Genomic DNA, 25,722 nt, shown 5'->3' with positions numbered 1-25,722 from the left:
GAATTTCTTCTACTTGCAACGTGTATCCAGAGAGAGTCATATGCACCCCCTGGCCATGAGGATGGAGCTCGCCCGGCTTCAGTGGACTTGGTCATCCAGCGCATGGGGAGGATCTGAGCAATATTCTAATCATTACCTACAGGCTACCAGGTCAGACGGTCCTTGGTGGCATCGCCAACTCTCTTGGCCCATCTCTTGGCATCAATGTTTGGGCGGGCCGCCGTGGTATTGCATTGGCATTAGCATTGGCACTGTCCAATACTGGAGGCCTGGAGCTTTGGGGGGATACCGGGGGATACCTCCGTATACTACCCTAGGCTCTAGCGGTCGATTGTATGCAACTCTGAGTGCACACGCCGCGTCAGTCCCAGTTGCGGCCACATGTCCAAAATACCAAATGGGTATGCTCGGGAATGAAGGATCAACGAATCTTGCATTGCGCATTCACAGGTGATGCTCTTCAAAGAGTCGCTTAACACACATGTGCATCGGGCATTTGAAATGCAACGCGTCTGGGTGCTGAACAGGAACAGAACCAGAATCCAAGCGCGCATTTAGCGCTGCTTGGCGAGCCGTTGGATGCCGGCCACCTGGCATTGGCGTCCTTCTATCACGAAAGACTCGGCGTGCCCTGACTCTAGGCCGGAGCTGCGAGGTCGAGCCACTTCACCCAAGCGCCGCTCTTCAGGAGAAGCAGAAGATTACTGTACCTGCGCTAGGGAGAAAGAAAAAAAAAGCAACCAGACCGTTTCTCGACCAATGTTAACCCAAATGCCGCTGGTCCCCGGATCGGGAGATCAGCTGGCGCCCGCTTGGACGAAAAGCAAGCGTCCGATCATGGTGGAGCGTCTCGGTAAGTGACCCTCGTAAAAGTGTCGTCTTGTAGTCTAGACCCTTGACCATCTTTTTCCGATATCACGAAAATAATCCTACGAGCTGGAGTAATGAGTAGGAAGACAGCCACAGCTGATTTTCATGGTCAATAACGGTGCAGTCAAGATGACTAGACTCGTTTACCCTGGTTGTATACCTGTGCCCGGCATCATGAGGGTGGACCGACTTACACTTGACCAGTTGGCCTATTCTATTGTCGAGTGAATATATAATGATGAAGACTTTCTTCCTCTCTTCGCTGAAATTTACTCATCCATCTCAGCAATATTCAATCTCAAAGCTTGAGGCATCCAACGCCCTGCTTCTCTCCTCTAATTCCGGGAATCTTCCCAAGTCATTCGCTCCATAGCTTCCACCTGCGTTCTTTCAAACACTTTATTCGTCATGCGTTTCTCCACGTTCCTTACCACCTACTCGGTGGTCACCTCAACCGTGCTTGCCTACCCCGGCATGGCCAATGATCCAGGCTTTAGCAAACGGCTAGCAAAGCTGATGGAGCGTGATTCTGATGAGTTCGACTCAAACGAGCTCATCGGCGATCTCATTACTCTGCCAGACAGTGCCCTTACTCCAGTTGCCAAAGATATCAAGAATATCATCATGGGTGATGGCTCTGGAGAGAGTGATGTCACTTACACAGGCGCTGTGCCAGCTCTGAAGAGCGCCGAGTGTGGCAAGGACACTTGTTGCGTCTGGAAGTACATTGCCGACGACATGGTCAAGCTTTTCAAAGGAAACTCTGGCCGCTGCACCAAGTGGGCTCGCAAGGCTGTTCGTCTTGGCTTCCACGATGCTGGTGGCTGGTCAAAGCAGACTGCGGCCCAAGGGCTTCAGGGCGGTGCCGACGGCTCCATCTGCCTCAATAGCGTGGAGCTGACCTTGACAGAGAACAATGGCCTCCAAGATATTGGCGATCAAATGAAAGCCTGGTATGCGAAATACAACACCCAACTTGGCTTCAAGAGTGTCACCATGGCGGACCTTATCCAGATGGGAGCTACCGTTGCGACCGTCGTCTGCCCACTCGGACCCCGTATCAAGTCATACGTTGGCAGAAAGGACTCCAGCATTCAAAACCCCCAGCTTTTGCCGGGTGTCACCCAGTCCGCCGATGATTTGATCAGTCTGTTTGAGGACAAGACCATTCGTCCACATGGCCTTGTGGCACTCCTCGGCGCTCACACCACCAGCCAGCAGTTTTTCGTTGACACCAACCGTGCTGGTGACCCGCAAGACTCTACACCTGGTATCTGGGACGTTTTATTCTACGGACAAACTCAAGGAACCGCAGCCACCCCCAAGCGAGTCTTCAAGTTCCAGAGTGATATCGTCATCTCGCAGCACCCCAAGACTCAGAACGAATGGCAGGAGTTTGCCGGATCTGGCGGACAAGACCACTGGAATGAGGTAGGCGAGACTGCAAATGACATTGAAATGATCAAATGGCTAACATTAATGGTCAGGACTATGCTCGCGAATATGTCCGACTTTCGCTTCTAGGTGTCAACAACATCAACACCCTCACCGAGTGCACAAAGGTCCTGCCGGCCGCCATCAAGTCTTTCACGGCGCCGGACCAGAAGAATGTGGACAAGTGGCTCAACACACTCGGCAGCAAATCTGTGCTAGGCCAGCAGCTGGCCAACGCCCTCAATGATGGTCAAAGCATTGCCTCATTCATTATCAGCACTGTTCTCGGCATCCTGTTGTAAATAATTTTCTCATGTTTGGCGTTGGGTGGTTCATACCAGGGACAAGCTCGTGACGGTATTGTCATTGAGAAAGGCGTTTGGGAGTTTATACCTTGTCAATTATTTCCTTCATCAAGGAACGACATTTCCTAGCAATTTATATCAAATATCTATATTTTACAAATCTAGCCGACATATATCCAACCATTCATGTTGCACTGCCTGCTCAGAAGATTCCCGGTACAATCCGGTACGGCACATCCCTTTTAAATTGCAGCCACTGCTCACCGTATTTGTTACTGCAATATTCTTCCAACGTATCGCTTGCCCGTGAGCCAAGGTCCCAGCCTTGGAAAAGTCCCATGGCCAATCCACCAATCCATCCGGATGCGACCATGCAATAGCCTCCGCGCCAGAGCGCATAGCCAAAGTAGTTGATGTGGCGCGCCCAGCTCCAGAGACCAACTTTGCACAGCTTACCCTCGTTGCGAGGGTCCTTCTTGAACCGGATGCGCTGAATCTCGGAGAGGGTCTCAGTAGTGATGCCGACCAGATACGCCAGCGAGCCCACCACGACAGACAGCGGCAGCTCGGTGCCCAGGACCAGCACGCGCGGGCCGCGGGAGCCCAGGGACGACGTTGACGCGCACACGAGGAGCAGCGTGTTGGCCGTGTTGATTAGCGTATTGTACCCGCTCACCAGGGCCGCGGCGCTCGGGGGAAACTCCTCCTGGCTTAGACACGTCTGCCATAGGATCTGTTTGAGGGTGGACCCCGTAGCCATGGCGAGCAGGATGAGGCGCGGAAGAGGTAGGTCCAAGGGCGCCAGCCAGGAGATGCCTTTGGCGGCGAGCGTTGCCGCTGTCGTCTGCGTTCCCCCTACAAGGAAGGGGAGGCCCACGGCGCTGAGTGCACCCTCGGCCGCTCCATTGCGTAGGAGGTGATATTGCCAAGGCAGGTCGAGTAGTCTGATGGGGCAGGAAAATAAGCTTGGTGAATTGCATAGGTCATGGAATAATTTTAAATGGCGGTTATGAAGCGTGGCGGACCAATACAAACATAACGCAATTGAGAAAAGAAGAAAAGAAAAAGCACTACCGTAGGCCAATAAAAGTGGCTGTCCCCCATGGTGTGGGTTGCTTGGAACCACGTCTTATAAGATCAAAGTTGCGATTCTTGCCATCGCGGTCCTCCTCTGTCGTGGGCATTGTGCCTGGGAAATGCTAAAAGCGTGTTTTGTTGGCTGTAAATGTCCGGTGCAGGAGGTGCTGAATGACTGCCGGGCGTCAAGATGCCACCAACTAAACCCACACGTCGTTGTGAGGTATAAGGGAACTAACGCAAGTGGTACACACCCAGGAGCTGCTACTATGCTGACATTTCTTGAACAGATAAACAAAAGAACAGTACGCGAATAACACGAATCTGTGAGTGGAGGGGCTGCAAGTCGTCAATGGTAGGTAAATTAGACACAAAATCAATCATGCGGGCATTCACGCCAAGCTCGGGAGGTTCCTGACTAGGCCAAGTGATTTCGGGACCGAAGCCGCATGCGCGATAATCGGTCTAGAAGTCTAAATTCGGGGCCGCCACCAACTACTCCGGGCTATCTCAGGATGATTAAAAAACAACAAACGAAAATCATGTAGAAAATGACAGGGGCAACAATTAAATCTATCTGTTCTCCCAAGCAAAGTCGTCAGAGGGTAACTGGTTGATTGAAGATGACCTGCAGCTCCCTGACCTTGGATCATACACATTACATCCTACTCTTCTCTCCTCTATTCGGGATTGGACGCGGGCCCCCGTTTTCAATTAGACTCCTCAATATGACCGAGCAAATCCGGGCACCACCGGAGCTGACAACACAGATGTGATTACCACTTGAATGCAAGGTCATGAGACGGAGTGACTTCCCATCAACGACATGGTACGTTCCTACAAGCGGATACAACACCATATCTCCGGGTGATTTCAAGTTCAAACCATACTGTTGAGGCCTGGTTTGGTGCAATCGGCTTTTCGCTTGCTCCGCGAAAGGACTGTGGCTGCACCGAAGAATAAATTTCTTCGTAGATACATGCCCAGCACCAATGAAATGGAGGAGCATCCGGAATTCTCCAAGCTATTGGCAAACCCTGCTCAAGGTACCTCGACGACGGCGTGGGCTGCTGTTTCGAAGGAGTCGGAAGGCGAATGCGGCCTCTACCTTCATGAGACTGGTGAGCCGCAACTCGCCCCAGCACATGCGCCGTCTTACTCGGATGGCTACGGAGCAAACACATTCAATCCCGAATCTGAGAAGAAACTTTGGGTCAAGAGTTTGGAACTCCTGGGATTGAGCGATGATTAGTTGTCTGTTCAACTAAGCTCTACGGGGCCCATGTAGCTCCGTTTCTCTGGTTATACTATCTAGACATATCAAGACATTATTATGCATTTGAACACTGCCAGAGTGGAACCATTCTCACCATGCATGCGTAAACTTACTGACATGTTTGTGAGCTCGGAGTCTATACTACGTTTATCGGCTCCCATGATCATGATCGCGATTGGATCCGCGGAAATCTGTCGTGAAAGTTTGTATTTACGCTTTTGGTTGATTCCACTTCGCTTTATTCACTACAAGACGCAGTCCTGTCACTCGCAATACTGACCTCGAATGTAGTCATGGTTATCACCTCGTGTAGAACGTTGCAATATCTTGTTTAGCCATGTCAATTGATCTCGTATCGCTCCCCGCCAAATACGAATACCCCAACTCTTTTACCACCTTCCCTAAACGGAACACTCATGGAGAGCCGCACCGTAAATTATATATCCAAGTAAGTATTGAGTATGCGTATGGAAATTCGATTCCATGGAAGCGATTGACTCTTGGCTGTTGACCTTGACAATTTCTCGATACCATGATGCTTCGATTACTGGCGGCTTTACTTCTCGGTGTGGTTTGCTCCTCGAATGCGGCTCACCCCACCAGGTACAGTTTCGTCGATAACCTCAAGTACTACGAAAACCTCAGGGCCGCGGCCATTGAGCGTCAAGCTACACTAGAGGATGTTTCTGTGCAGCCTGCAAAGGAGGACTTGTTTCTGACCAACAAGACTTTGCCGTTTGTTGTCAATGGAACAGGCATACCATTGGTCGATTGGGATGTCGGGGAATCTTACGCTGGGCTCTTGCCGATTTCCCAAAACTCCAGCGAGACGCGCAAGCTATTCTTTTGGTTTTTCCCGTCCGAGAATCCGCTGGCCACCGATGAAATTACAGTCTGGTTCACTGGAGGCCCAGGATGCTCTTCAATGATTGGCCTTCTCCAGGAAAATGGGCCCATTCTCTGGGAGTCCGGCACCCTGAAACCTACACAGAATCCATATGCGTGGAACAAATTGACAAACATGGTTTGGATAGACCAGCCGGCGCACACTGGCTATTCTACTGGAGAACCGGATCTCCAGAATGAAGATGACCTGGTGCGAGAGTTCAAAGGATTCTGGAAGAACTTCATGGACACATTCGATCTGCACAGTCGAAAGATTTATCTGGTATGCAACTCCGCCCGCAAGAGGAAATGTGACTTTTGCTTACTGTGTCAGACTGGCGAGTCATACGCCGGCTTCTACGTTCCGTACATTAGCAAGGGATTCCTTGACGAACAAGATACCGAGTATTTCAATATACAAGGTATTTCCATCAACGACCCATTCATGGGGGACCTGGTATTTCAGCAAGAGATCACCCTTCCAGACTACATCCAGTACTGGGGCAAAGTCCTGGGGCTCAACGAAACCTTCATGTCTTTTATCCAGTCGCAGAAGAATAATTGCGGCTATACTGCTTTCCTGGACAAATACTTGACATTCCCGCCCCCGCCGAGACCCTGGGACAAAACACCGACAGACTGTGGAGTGTATTTCGATTTCCTGGACGCCGTCCTTGAAGTGAATCCTTGTTTCAATGTCTATCACATTACCGACATGTGTCCTTTCCCTTACACGCCGTTGGGGGTGGTAAATGGAGGTGACTACGTTCCTCCGGGGGCACCTACTGTGTATTTCAACCGAGATGACGTTAAGGCGGCTTTGAATGTTCCCGACGCAGGATGGTGGTGGGCGTGCGCAGTCGGGGGCGTTTTCCAAGGCGATGACCGATCGCTTGGGCCCGGCGTCGACGGCACGCTCACGACCGTCTTTGAGGGTCTCAACCATTCCATTATTGGCTCTGGCGCGCTCGACTTTTTGATCCCGACCAATGGGACCCTCCTCGTGCTCCAAAACGTGACCTGGAACGGCGCCCAGGGCTTCTCTGAAAGGCCGTCGACGCCCTTCTTTGTCCCCTACCATACCGAACAGAACCGAGGGGCCATGGCAGGCGCTGGGTCTCTGGGAGTATGGGGAACGGAGCGAGGCGTCACCTTCTATGACATTCAGCTTGCTGGCCACGAACTACCAGGCTGGTCCGCTGGCAGCGGCTATCGCAGTCTTGAGCTGCTCCTCGGCCGGATCAAAGACTTCAGCGACACAACACCGCTGGCGATCTAGTGCTATATAGAGTGTGACGTGGCGATCGCCGATGACGAGATCAATGCTTAAAAGGATGCAACAAGAGGCCACGCTGTGCTTCAGGAGATAGAAAGCATGAGACTTTAGTAGAAGTAGTTCTAGAGTGATTCTTTCTATGACTTATGTCCTGTTGCACAAGTATGCTTGGTTTAATATACATGGAAATTTGGAAATCATCGCTATGCTAATAGTTGGTCTGTCTCGTCAAACAGACTCTAGCTCATCATCTTGTGCTTCTAGTCTTCTCTATGAATGCGTCTTCGCTACCCATTCCGGCACAACCCGCTTGAGGAACTTCATAAACTTGAAAAAGCCGACAGCGTGCTCGACATTCCCTTCAGGATCAACGACTCTTTCCGGAAACGCAATGCCGGCTCCAAACAATCCGGGTAGCTCCTTACCAGACGTGGCGTCGGTAAAGCCACCAGTTTTGTGGTCAAACTCGAGAGCCTGCTTCGTGGCGGGCAAAGGATCGCGGGTGAATCCAACAGCTTGGACCACATAATCACACTCAGGAAGCTCGCGCTGCATGGCTTCCTTTTCCTTTTCGGCACCTCCGGAGCAGTCGACCCTTTTGACGACCTTTCCAGCGTCGCTCGCGTCCAGCCTCTCGCCATCGAGCTGTTCCTTTGCAAATTTGGCAGCATCTCCCTTGAGGCCCGTATTGTCATAGAGGATCCATCCATCCTTGTACACTGCATACTTGAGACTGGGCGAACGGGCAAACCACTTTACCCGCAGTTTCGAGTGGGAGTTCTGGGCCAGCTTGACGAGGTTCATGATGACCAGGATGGCCGAATGAGATGCGCCTACTACACCAACTGTTACCTCGTTGTCGCTTGGAATCGTGACCGCCAGCTCTGATGGTTTGAGTGCAATATCGAGATCCAGGAACTCGGGGACCGAGGTTGATGATACGGGGAGCTGAACAGTCGTGGGTGAAGATCCTGTGCAGTAGACAACCAGGGGGGCTGTGCGGCTCTCCAGTTGACCAGTCTTTGAGTCTTTAATGTTTAGAGACCATTCAGCGCTCTAGAAACGTCTCATTAGTCCACAATGTCCGCAGAATGTATGGACAAGCGTCCTTACCGTTCCATCCAAGCTAGCCTCCGTAACCTTGCCCTGGTGAAGATCGATTCGTGGATGCTTTACCAAGCCATCCGAGAGGAGCTTCAGCATGTCTCCTGCCTTACCCAGGGAGCATGTGCCGTCCTGGGGCAGTTCTTGCAGCGCTGTAATGGCATTGGGCTTTGGCGTGCTCTCAATGACCTGACGGAAAGGTTCTGTGGCCTCGCCGTACGCCAGGAACAGTCCGACCTTGGTGTTGCTGGGGACCTCCCTGTATTTCCGATTGATGCGTCCGCCGTTGAACTCGGTGTCAACCCACGAGATCTTGCCGTGGCCAATCTTTTCCAGCAGATTGCCCAGAACTGCTAAACCAGCAGCACCTCCGCCGACGACAATGGCCGAGACCTGCTGCTGCGGCCTCGCGGCGCTCGTCGAATAGGCGGCGACGGGCGACCCGTACTTGGCAATATCGTTAAAGCCCATGATTCCTGTCACCCTCGAAAGCGCTAGGCTGCCCACGCTGGGCGCCAGTAGCGACAGCGAGAAGAGTCGACATTTTATTCCCCTTGCTCCCAGGGGCTTCAGTGCTTGAGCCCCCGATATCACATGCATGTGCATCACCATGATACGCGGCCTGTTTGCCGTAACAGGCCAACGGAAGAGGAGATAGCAACGATACTAGGCAGTGCACAGAAGGTTGCCGATAGCTGCGGTTGCCGAAACGGGAAACACTGATATAGTCCTGGCAGATATGGTTTGAGCCGAATGGTGCAAATCGAAAGCAAATATTGCGTGCTTAGAGATCACGTGACACCGCGCCATTTCCCTTATGAGAGTCGAGAGTCAGGCCAGCCGTCGTCGTCATCATTTTGCAGTGATAACAATGCTGAATAAGACCACATTGACTGCTTCCATGATCACGGTGAAGTGGAATTTGATACAGATTTACAATAATAGGACCACGAACTACCAAAAGACCTAGTCTGTCTCGCACAGTTAAAGTTCCATAAAGCGTGGTCTAAAACGCTGTCGGACTCGTAACCACCACACGCGCGCCATCGTTGAGAATCGCGGGGTCACTCAGCTTTGTGTGGCTACTACCTACTCTGTACATTATCAATAGATCCGAGACTTGATATCAAAATCGAGGTGAATCCGCCGCAATGTCCCGGCAGGCAAAGGGGTTCCAGTGGCAGTCTGCGCCTACTTTATAAGTAGATGGCTCATTGAATTATCGGTGACACATATCCCACCCCGCATGAAAGATCAACTATGCCCGATATACTGCTCCTTCTTTGGGGTAGCGTGTTTTCTCGGCCGATCTGAGATCAACATTGTTCCCAGCTTCAATGCAACTTTATCATGTTCTCTCGGTTTTCTGCATGCATCCTTTCCAGATCTAAACCCCTCGGTTTTGGTTCTCGGGCGAGCCACCGCAGCAATGAGTCGGAAAACGAGATGGCAATCTCAAATCATTTACCTGAATTCGCATGAGTATCCATAGGCAATATAGGGCCAACATCCACAACTGGATATATTAGTTCTGCGTATACTTTGGCGCTTGAAATGGGAATCTTTAATCATTCCAGGAACCAACCGTTCAGGCCATTTATGTGGAAAGTTGACTTTAACTAAAGTAATAGGTATAACTCTCGTTTTAACGGATAAAAGCATTAGACCCCGGGATTTCCGGTTTAACGGCTATTTCCGGTAGGCTATAAAAGGCAATTAGGTTTTATATATTTTATTTAATTAAATTTATATAGCTAAATCCGTTTATTTATATTAAATATATTAAATCTTTTTTTAACGTTTTATATAATAATATTATAATTAATATAAAAAATATTACGAATAACTTTTTTTATTATAATATAATATTTAGTATTAAAAGTTATTTAAAATTTTATATTGCTAGCTAAAGCATTTTAATTAAAAATAATTAAAGCGTTATAATAGCTATTTAAACGATCGCTAATAAAATTAGCTAAAACGCTATAAAATATATAATTATAGCGAATATTATAAAAGCTATAATTAAAAATATAAAATAAATAACCGCTAATATAACTAATTATAATATATTAAAATAAGCTTTAATTATATTAATTTTTTGCTTAAAAAATTTTAAATTTAAAATCGATAAATTAAAATTTTTAATAAGAACCTTTAATTATCGCGTTTATATAGCATTATTTAAGCTTAATAAATAAGCCGTTAAATAAATCGCAAAAACCTTTATTTATTTTTTAAATAAAAAGCTTATTATTATTATAATTTTAGTTATAATTAACGATAAAACGTTATTAATAATTATAAAATACTATTTAATAAATATAAAAATAAAAAATGTTTTTTATAATTAATTTAATTTTATTATTATCGAAAAAAAGCAAAAATTATTAAGGAAATTATATAAATTCAATTATAATAGCAAAAACCTAGCTAAATTTAATACCGAATAAAATTATTATATATAAAAAAGCTAAAACGCTAATAATTAACGCTTTATTTTAAATAATTAAATTTAATTATATTTAAAAGTTATTAAAAATAAGGCTTTAAAATAAATAAAACGAAAAAAAAATTAATTAGCTATTTTCCTAAAAGGCGTTATATTAGGATTTATATAATTTTAATAATTTTTTATAATTAAATTTATAAATAAAATAATAATTAATAATAAAAATAACGCTAATTTATTATTTATTAATAATAACGGTTAAATTAATAGCAAATATTAATATTACGGCAAAAAAGGTTATCGGCGAATTAATTATAAATCTAAAAAACGTAATAAAAAAGCTATAAACGAATAAAATTCTAATTTTACGCAATTAATATAATTACTTATATAATTAAACGTAATTATATAATTAAGCATAAATAAAAATAATTACCATAAGCGCGGTACGGGTCGTAACCGGGGCCGGGGAAGCGCGTTTATAAGCGTATTCCGGGGCTTTTAATAATTATTATTAATTATAATAAATAATAATTTTTTTTATTAGTTTAAAAGCGCTAGAATTATAAAATTTTTTAATTAAAATAAAAATTAAAAAAAATAAAAGATAATTTATAATTATTATATACGGGTTATTTCCGGCGTAATTAAATAATTATAAGCTACGCTTAATAATAAGCGTTATAAACCTATTAAATAATACGATCCGTATATATAAAATAAAACGAATTATTATAATTTCCTTATTTTAATAGCTATTTAAACGCTAAATTTACGTAAATAATAGCTATTAAATATAAGCGTTAATATTTATATTACGAATAATAAAGCTAATTTTATTATTAGATTAATTATTAAATTAAATAAATATAATCGGTTATTTATTATAATTAAAAACGGTATAATATATTTAATAAAATACGGCTAAATAATAACCGTATAATATAGCTTTAAAGGCAAGCGCCGGGAATTAACGTTTAAAAAATATTATTATATTAAAAATTTTTTATTAAAAATAATTTCTAATAATAAGCTATATAAAGCTAAATTTAAAATTTATAATAATTTTATTAAAACGCTTAATAATAAAATATTAATTATTATTAATATAATTAAAAAAAAGGTAATTTTTATAGCTATATAGGCAAAAAGAATTATTTTATATATAAGCTTTAATAGTATTAAACGGATTAACGAAGCCGTTAATTAAATAAACGACTTTATAATATCGTTAATTAAGCTATTTAAATAAGGAATAGCTAATTAAAATAATTAAAGCTATTAAAGGCATTAATTTAGATTTAAATAGCATTTTTATATTAATATGCGATACGTATAATAAAATTAAAAGCGTTCGGATCGATTTAATAAATTTAATACGCATTTGCGTAAATTTTGCGGCGATTTTATTATAAGCTAATATTAAGGAAATTAAACCCGTTAATTTAAATAATAATCGTTATTTTATACTAATTAAATGCCGTAAAATTATAAAATTATATTTTATCGATATTTTATTTAAAAAGATTTTATAAAGCGATTTTTTAAATATATCGCTTAGCTATAATATAAATTCGGGAAAAAAAAGCGCCGAATTAAAGTAATTCGCATTAATAAAATTAATAATTTTAACGGTAGCTTTTTTAATAATTATATATAATAAAAAAATATCGAATTAATTACGTTAATACCGAATAATTAATATTAAAATAATGCCGTTAAGCGCGTGATCGGGGTATTATAAAATAATGCGCGCGCTATTTATATTTAAATAAATATTCTTATAATATTTTAAAATAAAATTTATAAAATATAAGTTATCGTTTTAAACCGTATAATACTTATTAAAAGGGAATTAGTTACTTTTTAATAACGTTAGGAAAATAATTTTTAGCTATAAAATGCACCTAATCGCTTATTAATTAAGCACTTTAAATCCTTTAAATCGCGTATTTTTATATATATTTTAAAAGAAAATAAGGTATAAACTAAAAAATTACAGGCAAAAACGCTAAAAAATATATTTATAAATTATTTTAAAAAATATTTATATAAGGTATATATATTAAATATAATATATTTTATTATAATTCTTTACGTTATATTTTATAAAAATTTTAATAAAAACGCTAATTAGCCTAATCCGTTAAAAATAATTAAATTACTCCCGTAATACGTTTAAAATAAGTTGCGATATAAAATTTTAAAGCTAATTTATTATATAAAACCTCGTAATCCGAATATAACTAAAAAATAAAAATAAAAAGCGCGGCGATTTAAAGCCGGTTTTCTTTAAATATATATAGCTATACGGTAAAGCATAATTAAATATATTATAATACATATAAATAATAGTTATAATTATATTATAATACGTTAAAATTTAAATAAATATGCTTATATATATATAAATATAATTATAAAAAATAATTATTACGCTTTAATTAATTTACGGGATTATAATTAAAACGATAAAAAAAATCCGAGCTTTAAAGGCGCGTTATTAATTATATTAAATAAAAACTTATATAATTATTTATTATTAATTAATAATAATTTATTCGAATAAATATAAAACGAATATTTAATGCTAATTATTAAATATAACCTTAATTTATTATTAATTAATTAAACAAAAAATATATAAAAATAGCTTAATTAGCAATAAATTATAATAAAAAAAATTATTAAGCTATTTAAAAAAGGAACGTTCGAATTTTTCGATTATAATAATTTTAAATTAAAGCAAAAGCTATTAATTAAATTTAAATAAATATATAAAACTAAATATAATTTTACCGGTAATATAAATAAATAAAAGGTATGCCTTATAGCTTAAGGCTTTATTTAAATTTTCGGAATTAATTATAAAAAAACTTTTGCTAATATAGCTAAATAAATAAATATTCGTATTTTAATTACGATAGCTATAATTAAAGGCTAAAAAATCTTTTAAATCGATTTTATTATAGCTTATTTATTAGGCCGGCTTAATAAAAAGATTTATATACGCTAATTCTTATATTTAAATAAATTTATATTTTAATATTTTAATATTATATAATAATATAATTATATTTTTAGCAATATAATTAGGCTATTACGCCTTTTATACGGTTTAAAGCAAAATGGCTTTAAATAATAATAAAAAATTAAAAAAAAATTAAAAAAGCTAGGCTTTATAAAACTAAAAACCGATAATATTATTTATTAAAATAAAGCTAATAAAACGGTATTAACTTTTTATATAAACGATTTTATAATTATATATACGAATATTAAAGCTATTAAAAAATTAATTTAATAGCTAAATAAATAGCTAAAATTATAATATTTAAATACCGCTAAATAATATTTAAAAATACGTATTATTTAAAAAAAAATAATAATATTATATTATTATAAAATAGGTATTTAAATTAAATATTTAAAAAACTCGGATATTAAAATATTAAAAATGCTATTATTTTTATTAATCCGGGATTAATAATAATAATTTATAAATTTAAAAGCTATATTAATTAAAAATTTAAAAATTAATATTTTAAAAAGCTCGGGAAAATAAATTACGCTATAATTAAGCTATACGTAAATATAATATACGCTAATAAAATATAAACGCGCTTTATAAATAACCCGTTTTTTAATTATATTAAATATTTAAATAAAATGCTATAATACCTTTAAGGCATTTATATAAAAAAAATAAAATATATTTGATTTTATCGCTATATTAAATATAGGGAATTAAAATTATATATTTACGTTAACGCTAATTTTATAAGCGATAAATTAATTTTTAAATTTACGTTTAAATAAGTAATATTTATAGCGGGCTTTTTAATAAGCTAAAATTTAAAGTTATAAAGCGTAATTATTTAATTTATTATAAAAGCTAAATATTACGCTATTAATAAAGGCGTTTATAAAGCCGTATTTATTAGGAATTTATTAAAAAAACTAAAAATAATATTTTAAAAGGCGATTTTTTTATTAATTAATAATATAAACGCAAAAGCGTAAATAAAAACTTAAATTAATATATTTATAAAAAAATATATTAAAAAGTATTTTTATTATATTTAATAAAAAATCTTTGCTAAAAATATTTTAATTAAAAAAATTATATTTACGGAAAACGCCGTTAATAAGCTTATAAAAGCGATATAACCTAAGGATTTTAAGCATTTCGTATATTTACTAAATATAATAAATTATAATTTAATTATAAGTATAATTATTATTATTTAATTATAAATTATATTATAAATTATCGTAATAAGGTTTATTTTTTTATTTCGATTAAATCGCTCGTTATAAAAAGCGTATAAAAAATTAACTTTAACTAAAATAATAGGTATAACTCTTATTTTAATAAATAAAAGCATTAGACCCTAAGACCTCCGGCTTAACGGCTATTTCCGGTGGGCTGTGGGAGGCAATTAGGTCTTATGCACTTTATTTAACTAAACCCATGTAGCCAGATCCGTTTATTTATACTGAATACACTAAGTCCCCTTTTAACGTTCCACAATTTAAGGCTCAACACCCCTGAAACGTCCCCCCACACGTCAAAAAAGTTGGCCGTTACCCAAAACGGCCGGCGGAAAATGCCGAGATTACGAAACACTGTCAACGTGTCTTTCAATTACCTACCCATCCCTTTGGATCCCATGAAAAAAAAAATGCCAGTCAGATCATGAGGGGGAGAGACATGGTCGCGTGACCATCAACTCCGAAAACAAATCACGACTAAACAAAAAAACCACACGAGAAGAGGAGGACCGACAAGTCTAGAGATACTCGCCCATTCTGTGTATTTCGTGCTAGGAGCCCTTCAAACGGAAAAGCAAAACCGCTCCTCCTTGCCGGGCAGTGGGGTCAAGGACGGGCCCCCGGCCTAGGTAAGCAAGGGACGACAACTACTACAGAGAAAGTCAGTCGCCACCATGCCGTCTATGCTATCGACGGCCATTCACAACACCTTCATCAAGGCTGGAGCGAACCTGACTGCGCAACTGGTGGTGCAATGGAGCTCCAAGGATCCGCAGCCGCTGGACCGCCAGCGCATCCTTGAGTTTGCCATCTTTGGCTTCATTGGCGCCCACATTGGCTACATCTGGCACCTCCTCTTGGAGCGACAGTTTCCTACGCACATTATTCCGCGCGTCGGACCGCCGCTGCCCGTCATTGCGCCCGGCGAAAAGGACAAGGACGTGGCCATACCACTACCACTGCCCCCGAGCTCGGCGGTTGCGGACCCGATCGGGGGAGGTCCGGCGTCGTCGTCTGGAGGCTCTGCGACCAAGGTCAGCTGGAGGAATGTCGTCGCCAAGCTCGTCGCGGACCAGACGGTCGGTCTGTGCGTCATGATCTCCGTCTTTCTCATCATTACCAACGTGGCGCGCGTGCCGCACTTTGCCGACGTCTTCATCGTGGTCGAGACTAAGCTCTGGAGGCTGCTGCGGGCGGGCTGGAATCTGTGGCCCATTGTGGCCATGTGCAATTTTCTCTGGGTCCCCGTACGGTGGCGTGTCATTGTCTCCTCGTGCGTGGGCTTTCTATGGAACATCTTTTTGAGTCTGGTCTCCATGGGTCCGGCCGCAGGTGCGCAGCCAGGTCATTAGAAGAAGAGAAGCAGACCTAGAGGCTAGCATTGGGTTTTTCCTTCTTCTTTTCTTTCGTTTGCATCATTGCGTGGCGTTTTCATCATCATCATCATCATTTTCCCCTCATTTACTATTTTCATTTGTCATAATTCTTGGGAGCCGTCTTCTAAGGAAATATCCATGTGCGAGGAACTAATGTACCATATTTCAACTTGAACTTGGGTCTTAGAAAAAATAAGATTCATGGTGCTAAAACGGTCTGGCGACACACTATCAAGTGCTCGTGCCTCTCATGATTAAATCCGAAATTTATTGTCGTAGTTCTCTTTAAAATTTCATCATGCCAGTCATATTCTCAAGGTCACCCATTCACGTATGGAGACGGATTATCTTTGCGCCCTACTGGCCCTCTTCTCCTCTGAAAGGAAGATCGAAATTGACGAGACTACGAATCACAGATGCTTTCATTCTCACCCGGGTGATCTTGGCGCCGACCTCGGCCTACAGTTAATCCTTTGACGGGTCCGAACAAGATACCGCGCTTCCGTTTCCACTGCCGCAACGCCGGCCCGGACCCGGAATGAGCTTTATGGCCGATAAAGGTCGATTGAGCAGTTGTAATGCGGCCTACATACGATAAGACATTATCGACCTCAACTATTCCAGTTTCCCAAACTCCTCTGAAGCCATATGCATCATATACAGCTTCATAAAGTGCCGGCGCGACGACCTACATTGTGCTCTATGGCTATCCTAAATACAACCTAGCTTATCGACTGATCAACGCAACTAGGCCCACGCAGCCGCAGTAGCCGCCTAGATAAAGTGTTCTTTAGCGTCACATTGGAACACGATGTGGTGGATGTTTGTCCGAATACGGTAAACTGTGATATACGTAGTACAGCACAAGTGGATAAAGATCCTTATCAAGTTGCGACGAGTATTGGTTGCGTAGTGAATGTGTTGGATGCTACCTGGAGCGAGTTAGGCACTCACTCGCTTTGCTTGACATGTGCATGTATGACAGATATATGGAACAATTGTGTCGGAATTAGTTTTGAGGCGGCTGAGCGATAGAAATGTTTCAGTCCAATTTACTGCTCGACTCCAGCCACGTGGTGTTTCTTGTGCCCAAGGCTCAGACATTTGGCCACCTTTACATGCATGTAACTTGCAAGATAAGCAAAACCGCCAGAATAAATGTGGTGACTCGACGGGAACAATTTGTATTGGTATCTCAAGGCACTTAAAATCAGGCCATTACACTGCTCGCAGAGCCCAAAAAAAAAAAAAAATAGCATGACTAGTTTATAAAGTTCTCTATCAAGTACCAGTGACGGAGTTGGGAATCTTATGCCTAACGCAACCCATAACGAACTCCTTGCAGAAACCCAGCGCCCATGCGCGACCAGTAGGTTGATAGCCATAATGCAACCTCAAAGTATGCAAACGCCATTGTTGTTTGAACAGAGGACCGAAAATACCCACCAACGCCGATCCATCACCGTGCGTCAGAATAAAGCAACCGCATAATCATAAAACATATACTCCATGCATCATCAATACAAGCCGAAAACAGGAGGAATACCGTCCCTTGCACCCGTCGTGGCTGAAGACTGACATGTTTTTTTCTCGCCGTGGCCACCTAATGAGCTGCGCCATTGTTTCTAGTTCAATACCACGATGCGACTCGCCCCAAGATCCAGAGGCGAGGAACATTCGAGGTTCGGTGGCTCTGGCCGAGGTCGAATTTTCGATGACCTGATATGTATTTCATCTTTGCCATCCCCCATGTCCCTTGTATTGGTCTCATCGTATCGAGGATGCAACACACGGGCAGGTCGAGATGGTAGTCCCAGGAAGTGACTTATTGCGGCAGCATCTTTTTGATTTCTTCATCGGAAAGGAGGATCTCATGCACCGGGTCGAGCTTGATCTCGAGAGATCCTGTGTCAATGTCGAGATAAGATGGTACGAAGATCTCGGGGTTCCAAACAAAGCCTTGGCTAGAGGACAAGTAAGAAATCTACAGTGATGGTCAGTACACTTCGTGCGTACAAGCATTTGAGACGACTGTCACACGGCGATTGACCCCGGGCGGTTGTGTGGAGTGCGTAGTGGGGGCTGGCTTACCAGGCGGGGCGGCCCATCTGGGTCGCCTACGTTGATGACGGTGCACTCCTCTTTGCTGAACGAGGTGCCTGTCAGGTTCCAGAGTCAGTCTACGCTCTGAGTGTATGTTGAGGACATTTAATCAAGCAAATGGACCTACTGAGCAGGCTCGGACGTCTCTGGTGGATGTAGGATCGTGGACCAGACTGTGAAGGTGACTGTGACGGTGTAGCCTTGGCCAGCTCCGGGGTCTTCTGCGGCGACATGGAATACGACGACGACGAAGACGACGAAACTGAGCCAGCGCTCTGCGTGGATTTGCGTGTGATTGGGATCTTGATTGTAGAAGACATGTTTGCGGTGGACGTCAAGTTGAGGCTGTGCTGCAGTGCGGAAGGCAGAGGGATCACGAATTCGTTGGATCGATCAGGCGGATTAGGTTGGGTGGTATGGTATGTTACGGTGCGGTAATCAGTGGTAAGAGATGACAAGCAGCTGGGTCAGATTGAGGACGTAGACAAAAGCCAGGACGAAAGTGTCGAGTTATAGAATAACAACCGCCAACTCCACGAACTGAACGATTCGGCACAGACTGTAAACATTTAATTTCGCGAGACAGACGAAAGAGTCGGATAAGATGGGAGTAGAGGAAAAGAAGGAAGATCGGAGGTCTGGAAGTTGGCAAGTTGCGTCAAGAGTCACCTGGGGGGTCGGTCGGGGAAGAGTCGGGACGGGGATCCATGGTGCACTGCAGGTGGTGGATTGGGACGTCCACGGGTATTGGTAGGTCGCATTAGGTAGCTCTGGAGCCTGCCTAACAGCAACTTGACTGCTCAGTGACACGACTGCAAGCCCCAGACGCCCAACTCGGCAGCGATTCAGGGTCCAGGAGGGTGCCGAGGGTGCCTAAGGTTGGTGAAGCAAGCGAGTGTTCGCGGGGTTGGGGTGCTGTTGGTTTGGTTCCGATAAGGCCATTGGTTCCTGGCAGGAGCTAGCAATATGCACCAGGCAGCTAGGCTTGGGCGAGCACCATGGATGACCTCGTTTTGCGTTGAGCGAGGAAGGGATTGCAATCATTGGATGCCGTCAAGCTCTTGAAATGCTGTTGTCAATCCACCGAGGCCATGTCAAGTGGTCGTTCTGAATTTTGACATACATCGCTTTCTAGATGAAAGATATTGCTTCTTCAATGTGCATATATCTCCATCGATCAACAAACATCTTCTATCCACTGCCCTAGGTGCGTACTGTGTAATTGCGTCTTGGCCAAAAAGACAAGAGAGTAAGGTACGTACGATCGGCTATCAGGGCCTCCTCCACAGCGATCTGCATGCACCCAGGCTACTAGGGATTTAGAGCAAGTAGCTCCCTTGATCAAGCTATGTGCAAATGGATAGCATAATAGTCACATCATTCGTAGCATGGCGCTGTAGGATTGCAAAGCTTGCATCATCAGTGATAATTATGTCAATAGACTTTCGCTGTTTGTTATAGTCTGCAAGATCCGATGTCCCATCTGCTGTGCTTCCTTGAAGAAGAAGAAAACAAGAAAGTAGAATCATCCGTTTACGGAGTACTGCACTGCGATGACTGTGTTCGTGAGACGTAAATGGGGCGACTCGAAGCGCCAACTGGGACTGACTGACATAGTAAATCCCCGACCCACTGCCCTGTTACACCTTGCCGCCGTGAGTATCAGATACATACATGGACAAGAGGGAGTCCTAGACTAGGTTCATGTACCATGGCAGAATACATAGCAGACTAGAGGACATGATACCACATGTGCAGCATTCGTGATTATTCTCCACGTTAACGCCACGAGAAAGCTCCAGAAATGCTGCATATCCAACTATGGCTTTCAAAGTAAAGAAGGGAGCAAGCTTCGCAAGCAGTTCCTCGTTTATTCATTACCCATCCATGTACCCGTGGCATTTATACTGCAGAGTATTGCTGTCCACATCTCTACCAGGAAAGCAACTTCTCTTGCACGTTCCATTGCACCTTTGATACAATTGACTTCAACGATACAACTGAACAAAAAGGTAGCATTGTTAGTACCACGATCCCTCATTAGGGGATCTGATTCAACTAGAATGCATTTGATGTCTATTCTACAAATGTCCATTGTACAAATATTGCAAGACTACATACATAGTATTCAAAGTCGACCTTTAAAATAACTAGAGATCCACACCATTGTAGCTACTCTCATTCGCTAGTCCAGCTGCTGCCAGCTGAGGCTAGCTAGCGGCTCCCAGGCCCCCACTCCAGGTCCGAGCTCAAGGCTGAAAGGCTGGCGTACGTAGCTCTCGAAGTTAGCTGACTTCATCTCTATCGTAATCCATAATCGCATCCAAACAACCATCCCGACCATCCCATCTCGCTCTTGATCATCGTTACGCTCCTGCCGACAAAGACATATCGAAATATCACAGCCAAATCCGTATCAGAAGTGCACATCGGCCTACCCGTCACTCCAGAAGTCATCATGGGCGACGTCGCAGTCGAGAACCCAGCCAACACGGTGGCACCTCACAACAAGCCCATCCCTTCCACCATCCCCAACGTTGAGAACATCGAGGGTCTTTCATCACAAGAAGGAGACGAGTACGCCACATTGAAGAAGCTTCAAAGGCATCTCGAGTACATTCAGCTGCAAGAGGAGTACATCAAGGATGAGCAGCGAAGCTTGAAGCGCGAGCTCGTGCGGGCACAGGAGGAGATCAAGCGCATCCAGAGTGTTCCGCTAGTCATTGGCCAATTTATGGAGGCCATTGACCAAAAGTAAGCTCCCTGTGGTGAAGCCAAAACCCCCCATTCCACTGCCCGTCATGTTCTGACACAACTCATAGCACTGGCATTGTACAGTCCAGCACCGGATCCAACTATGTCGTTCGCATTCTCTCCACCCTCGACCGCGAGAAGCTGAAGCCTTCCTCGTCCGTTGCCCTCCACCGCCACTCCAATGCCCTCGTCGACATTCTGCCTCCTGAGGCTGACTCATCCATCGCCATGTTGGGCGCTGATGAAAAGCCGGACATTACCTATGCAGATGTTGGTGGTCTGGATATGCAGAAGCAGGAGATTCGGGAAGCCGTTGAACTCCCCCTTACGCACTTTGACCTCTACAAGCAGATTGGTATCGACCCTCCCCGTGGTGTCCTGCTATACGGACCACCCGGAACCGGAAAGACCATGCTCGTCAAGGCTGTTGCCAACTCAACAACGGCCAACTTTATCCGTGTGGTTGGTTCAGAGTTTGTACAAAAGTACCTTGGTGAGGGTCCACGCATGGTGCGTGATGTCTTCAGAATGGCTCGCGAAAACTCTCCTGCCATCATTTTTATCGACGAAATTGACGCCATTGCCACGAAGCGATTCGACGCACAGACTGGTGCCGATAGAGAGGTACAGCGTATTCTGCTGGAGTTGTTGAACCAGATGGATGGTTTCGACCAAACCTCAAACGTCAAGGTCATCATGGCCACCAACCGAGCCGACACTCTCGACCCTGCCTTGCTGCGACCCGGACGTCTTGACCGAAAGATTGAATTCCCCAGCTTGAGGGATCGCAGAGAGAGACGTCTCATCTTTTCAACTATTGCCAGCAAGATGAGCTTGGCACCAGAGGTTGATTTGGACAGCTTGATCACCAGAAACGACCCACTCAGTGGTGCCGTCATTGCTGCAATTATGCAGGAGGCTGGTCTACGTGCTGTGAGGAAGAACCGCTACAACATCATTCAGGTTGATCTGGAAGACGCCTATTCTGCACAGGTCAAGGGCACCAGTGATGACAACAAATTTGATTTCTACAAATAAACAAATTCTCGTCAAGGCAAGCAAGCCCAGGTGTGTATGTGCCGAAGACATGTCTGGGGAACTACGCTGTTTCCGTGACGGGCCAATTCTTGCATGAAAGGAGGAAAGATATCATCAATTTGGTCTTCGTGGACCATTGCCAAAGGTTCAAACGAGACATGTATTTGGCCTTACCGCAGATGTACACTATTTTAAAGCTAGCAATGAAAGAGGCGACATGCGTGTATCCTGGCACCAGCCTACGCTGACGTTCTGTGAGGAAGCTTCCTAATGCCAATACTTTGCGATAGGTTGATTATACTTTTTGAGCAGATGAGCCGAGCCACCCAAAGTGCTGCGTTACATAGGGCTGTGATGCCCGGGATTTTGCGTCCGCCGCGTTTCCCAGTGACTCAAATTCGTAATAACCATCGTACAGTGCAACCGGAGTGTGAAATGCCTTGCACATGTGATGCCAAAGCCCGCCTTTGCATGCTCGCGGCAAGTCGGTAAATATTATGCCTCTCCGTCATCCTACTTGTGGAACTTGTTTCTGTTTCAATCACGTGGAATAAAACAAGCAATATCAGATCGATCTAAAGTCACGAGACACTCCACTGAGAATTCAAATGGATACCTGTTATAAGAATGCCTAAGTCGTTCGTGGTTGCAATATAATTGGTTTTTCCATGATTCTGTTATTCCCCTGATACTAGTACATGACGAACTCCATCTTCCCCCTTGACCATGTCCTGCATGCCAAAGTATACATACATCTAGTCCTTATGGACAAGTTCCCAATTTTATCTATTCCACTGGATCCATCTTTTTGTGTCCTTCATCAAAACATCTTTCTCTAAGCCTCCATTCGGACGGTTCCATTTTTCCTTTCATCTAAAATACATGTTCTCCGTGTCAAGACAAATTCTGCCCCCAAAAAGAAAGGAGCATCCAGTAATGTTACAAGGTGATGTTTGCTCATTATCATTACCGGCCAGCAGTTTCGCACCCATTCTTCTATCTTCCACAACGGCTCTACACGCTCCAATGTAGCTCGACACGAAACCAAAAATTCGTCGTGGTTTTGTCGTTTGACGTAGACAGGTTGACGTACTATCTTCCGACGTCGACGAGTCTTCTATGCTCAGTTTGTTGGAGCCATTATCAGTGCTCGCATCCTATTGTTCCTCATTTCGGAACAAAGATTTTCGAGTATTGTTGTACAAATCCAGTCCAGCACGTTCTCCAGTGCAGACTTGGGCGGGTATCGTAATTTGTCTAGATTGACCGACGTCCATCAGGATGCCAACCATAGAGTGATGTTTGGGGGTATATTCTACCGCTCCAGACCGGGGTATCGCTTTTTTATAATTTCGAAATTGATGGTATGCGCCGCGCTTACGAGCCCAAGACGACGCCGAGCTCCAGCAAGAGACGCACAAATCTCGTGTGTAGCTCGATGAAGAAGTCGGGCAGGCCGACCAGCTCAGCCAGGCCGCGCGCTTTGGGTGCAAAGCCACCGGGCCCCATGTATCCACCCATACCCATTCTGTTGGCAAAGCCAGTGCGGTTTCCTCCTGTCAAGAAGCTGCTTCCACTGTCTCGGTCGCGATCCCGATCACGCTCCGAAATACTTCCGCCGCCTAAGCCAAGACCGATGCCACTATCACGAGGGCCTCGCTCAAACCCGCCAGTGTACGAGCTTCGGTTGCTAGTTGGACCACCCTGTTCCTCGAGTCTTTCACGCTCGCGCTCTGCCTCGGCCTCGGCCAGATCTTGAACCCATGCAGCTAAATCCCGGAAGGCCGCCGCAATGAAGCCAAAGACCTTCATGGCTAGTCTTTCACGATGTGTAGTCAAGGCAAGAAAAGCATAGACACGCTTCCTTCCGCGCGCATGCATGTCGGGGATGCGAAAGATGTATGCAGTAGTGTACCCATTGATGGAGTCTCCAAAGAAGATTGGTCCACCTCCTGACGCCGCAGATTGAGGCGTGGGTGTTGCGTTTATATATGCCGGGTTCACCGAGAGAGGCGGCGATGTATAGTTTGTAGGCAGTTGAGGCGCAACGCTGGACACGGGACTGCTCATGGTGGAACTGTTGGCCGAACCGTGGTCCGTCCGGCGCGGGAGTGTCTCGAAGGAAAGCGTGCGCAGGCAAGAGTTCCGCACAATCGAGTATGTATTTGCGATCTGAGGCTCATGGGTACTAGTGTAATCGAGAAAGTGCGTGTGCGTATTGACTCCCGACTTGGACGAAATACTGGACCTTGAAGTGGATGTCGTGGGTCTTCTGCTAATAGTGGCGCGTGTGGTTTGTTTGGGCGACACTTCTTCGTCCTCGGAGGTGCATGACGACTGTGGTGTCGAACTAGGAGGACTGGCATCCCTACTACCACCTCCATAGACACGTGCGTACGGTGCCCGTGTGCGTAATGTCGGCCCTTGCATGTCTGATTTGTCGCTCCCACCAGTAGTAGCCTTGTCTTTGCCGGAATTGCCATCTTGACGCTTGGGCAGCGTGAGCGCGCAATTTTGGCACGGATTTGCACGCTTTGTCACATAGTCATCGTATGTCTTCCGGAAGTCCTTGCGTGTGCCGCTTCTGGCTTGATCCTTGAAACCCTCTGGGGCATCTCGTGGGCTTTGCGGCGGTGTCTCGATAGTTGAAGACAGAGCCGGCTTGTCCATGCCAGCCTTGGGCATTGGGTGCTGCGCCGGCGCTTGTTGTGTCTCTGGAATTGTTGCAGGTGTACTCGATGGTCGTGGGTTGCTGTTCAACGACATCCTACGCATGGCGTCTACGACAGTAGGATGCACGCCAGTGGCGGCACTCGTTTGCGGCCGTTCGGACTCTGTTGTCTCATCATAGCATCTGGAGCATGGCACTGGCAGGCCTTCAGTGACCATAAGAGGCGTTGGTCCGTGGAGATCGCAATAGTGCGCCAGGCAAAGCTGAATATGCGAAGTCAGTAATGAAGGCGCCGGAGCCGTTTTCTGGGTTACGACCATGATGGGCGTTGGTGGAATGACCAGATGGTGGTCAAGGCAAGATCATGATGGGAAAAATGTGAATGCAAATAAAAACAATGTAGAGTGAATGCGCAAAAGGGGCGCATTGATTCGAAATGGTTTTGGTCTTTAGGGGCAAGCCAGAGTTTCACTTGCAAATGAGATTTCTAGCAAGAGCAATCAACGCGACAAAAAAAAAAAAAAAAAAAAAAAAAGATGGCCAAGCAGGCTGTTTGGGCAGGATTAATATGGGCAAACAACCACCCCAAGTACCGAATGAGGAAGGGAAGTAGAAGATGGGTGGTAATTTAAGACACAAAGGCCCAAGGGAACGTCACTGGTGCAAGGGGGTTGGAATAAGGTGAGCGCAGGGTGGCATCGCGGGCGATCATTGGAAGGGTACTTTGGTGACGGTGCGACAATGCCACGACGAGGTGTCTGACAGACAGATAGGCAGAGAGGACAAGCGCGTGCCCTATTCTGTAAGCTGCCCGAGAAGATACACG

The 25,722-nt window shown here is 43.9% G+C and overlaps 9 protein-coding genes across 9 annotated transcripts; 5 read left to right on the top strand and 4 right to left on the bottom strand.

The window, feature by feature from the left end:
* Positions 1-1,278: 1,278 nt before the first annotated feature.
* On the top strand, positions 1,279-2,606 carry PFICI_03318 (uncharacterized protein; the record flags this gene model as incomplete). Its single annotated transcript, XM_007831899.1, has 2 exons — positions 1,279-2,301; positions 2,358-2,606. The coding sequence occupies 2 exons, from the start codon at positions 1,279-1,281 to the stop codon at positions 2,604-2,606; spliced, it is 1,272 nt and encodes a 423-aa protein (XP_007830090.1).
* Positions 2,607-2,811: 205 nt separating this feature from the next.
* Positions 2,812-3,793, bottom strand: PFICI_03317 (uncharacterized protein; the record flags this gene model as incomplete). The annotated part of the gene is made up of 2 exons (XM_007831898.1): positions 2,812-3,553; positions 3,684-3,793. The coding sequence occupies 2 exons, from the start codon at positions 3,791-3,793 to the stop codon at positions 2,812-2,814; spliced, it is 852 nt and encodes a 283-aa protein (XP_007830089.1).
* Positions 3,794-4,683: 890 nt separating this feature from the next.
* PFICI_03316 (uncharacterized protein) lies at positions 4,684-4,938 on the top strand (the record flags this gene model as incomplete). Its single annotated transcript, XM_007831897.1, has 1 exon — positions 4,684-4,938. The coding sequence occupies one exon, from the start codon at positions 4,684-4,686 to the stop codon at positions 4,936-4,938; it is 255 nt and encodes an 84-aa protein (XP_007830088.1).
* Positions 4,939-5,494: 556 nt separating this feature from the next.
* Positions 5,495-7,126, top strand: PFICI_03315 (uncharacterized protein; the record flags this gene model as incomplete). Its single annotated transcript, XM_007831896.1, has 2 exons — positions 5,495-6,130; positions 6,182-7,126. 2 exons carry the CDS (start codon positions 5,495-5,497, stop codon positions 7,124-7,126), a joined length of 1,581 nt encoding a protein of 526 aa, XP_007830087.1.
* A 267-nt stretch (positions 7,127-7,393) lies between these two features.
* On the bottom strand, positions 7,394-8,698 carry PFICI_03314 (uncharacterized protein; the record flags this gene model as incomplete). The annotated part of the gene is made up of 2 exons (XM_007831895.1): positions 7,394-8,179; positions 8,237-8,698. The coding sequence occupies 2 exons, from the start codon at positions 8,696-8,698 to the stop codon at positions 7,394-7,396; spliced, it is 1,248 nt and encodes a 415-aa protein (XP_007830086.1).
* Positions 8,699-15,628: 6,930 nt separating this feature from the next.
* Positions 15,629-16,306, top strand: PFICI_03313 (uncharacterized protein; the record flags this gene model as incomplete). Its single annotated transcript, XM_007831894.1, has 1 exon — positions 15,629-16,306. The coding sequence occupies one exon, from the start codon at positions 15,629-15,631 to the stop codon at positions 16,304-16,306; it is 678 nt and encodes a 225-aa protein (XP_007830085.1).
* Positions 16,307-18,155: 1,849 nt separating this feature from the next.
* On the bottom strand, positions 18,156-18,753 carry PFICI_03312 (uncharacterized protein; the record flags this gene model as incomplete). The annotated part of the gene is made up of 3 exons (XM_007831893.1): positions 18,156-18,314; positions 18,422-18,489; positions 18,561-18,753. 3 exons carry the CDS (start codon positions 18,751-18,753, stop codon positions 18,156-18,158), a joined length of 420 nt encoding a protein of 139 aa, XP_007830084.1.
* A 2,138-nt stretch (positions 18,754-20,891) lies between these two features.
* Positions 20,892-22,225, top strand: PFICI_03311 (26S protease regulatory subunit 6B; the record flags this gene model as incomplete). The annotated part of the gene is made up of 2 exons (XM_007831892.1): positions 20,892-21,187; positions 21,256-22,225. The coding sequence occupies 2 exons, from the start codon at positions 20,892-20,894 to the stop codon at positions 22,223-22,225; spliced, it is 1,266 nt and encodes a 421-aa protein (XP_007830083.1).
* A 1,377-nt stretch (positions 22,226-23,602) lies between these two features.
* On the bottom strand, positions 23,603-25,216 carry PFICI_03310 (uncharacterized protein; the record flags this gene model as incomplete). The annotated part of the gene is made up of 1 exon (XM_007831891.1): positions 23,603-25,216. The coding sequence occupies one exon, from the start codon at positions 25,214-25,216 to the stop codon at positions 23,603-23,605; it is 1,614 nt and encodes a 537-aa protein (XP_007830082.1).
* Positions 25,217-25,722: the final 506 nt, after the last annotated feature.

This window comes from Pestalotiopsis fici (genome assembly GCF_000516985.1).
Source record: "Pestalotiopsis fici W106-1 unplaced genomic scaffold PFICI_Scf_2, whole genome shotgun sequence".
In the NCBI taxonomy this organism is placed as follows: domain Eukaryota; kingdom Fungi; phylum Ascomycota; class Sordariomycetes; order Amphisphaeriales; family Sporocadaceae; genus Pestalotiopsis; species Pestalotiopsis fici.
Note: the sequence above shows the minus strand (reverse complement) of the source record. Positions and strands in the feature narration are given on the sequence as shown.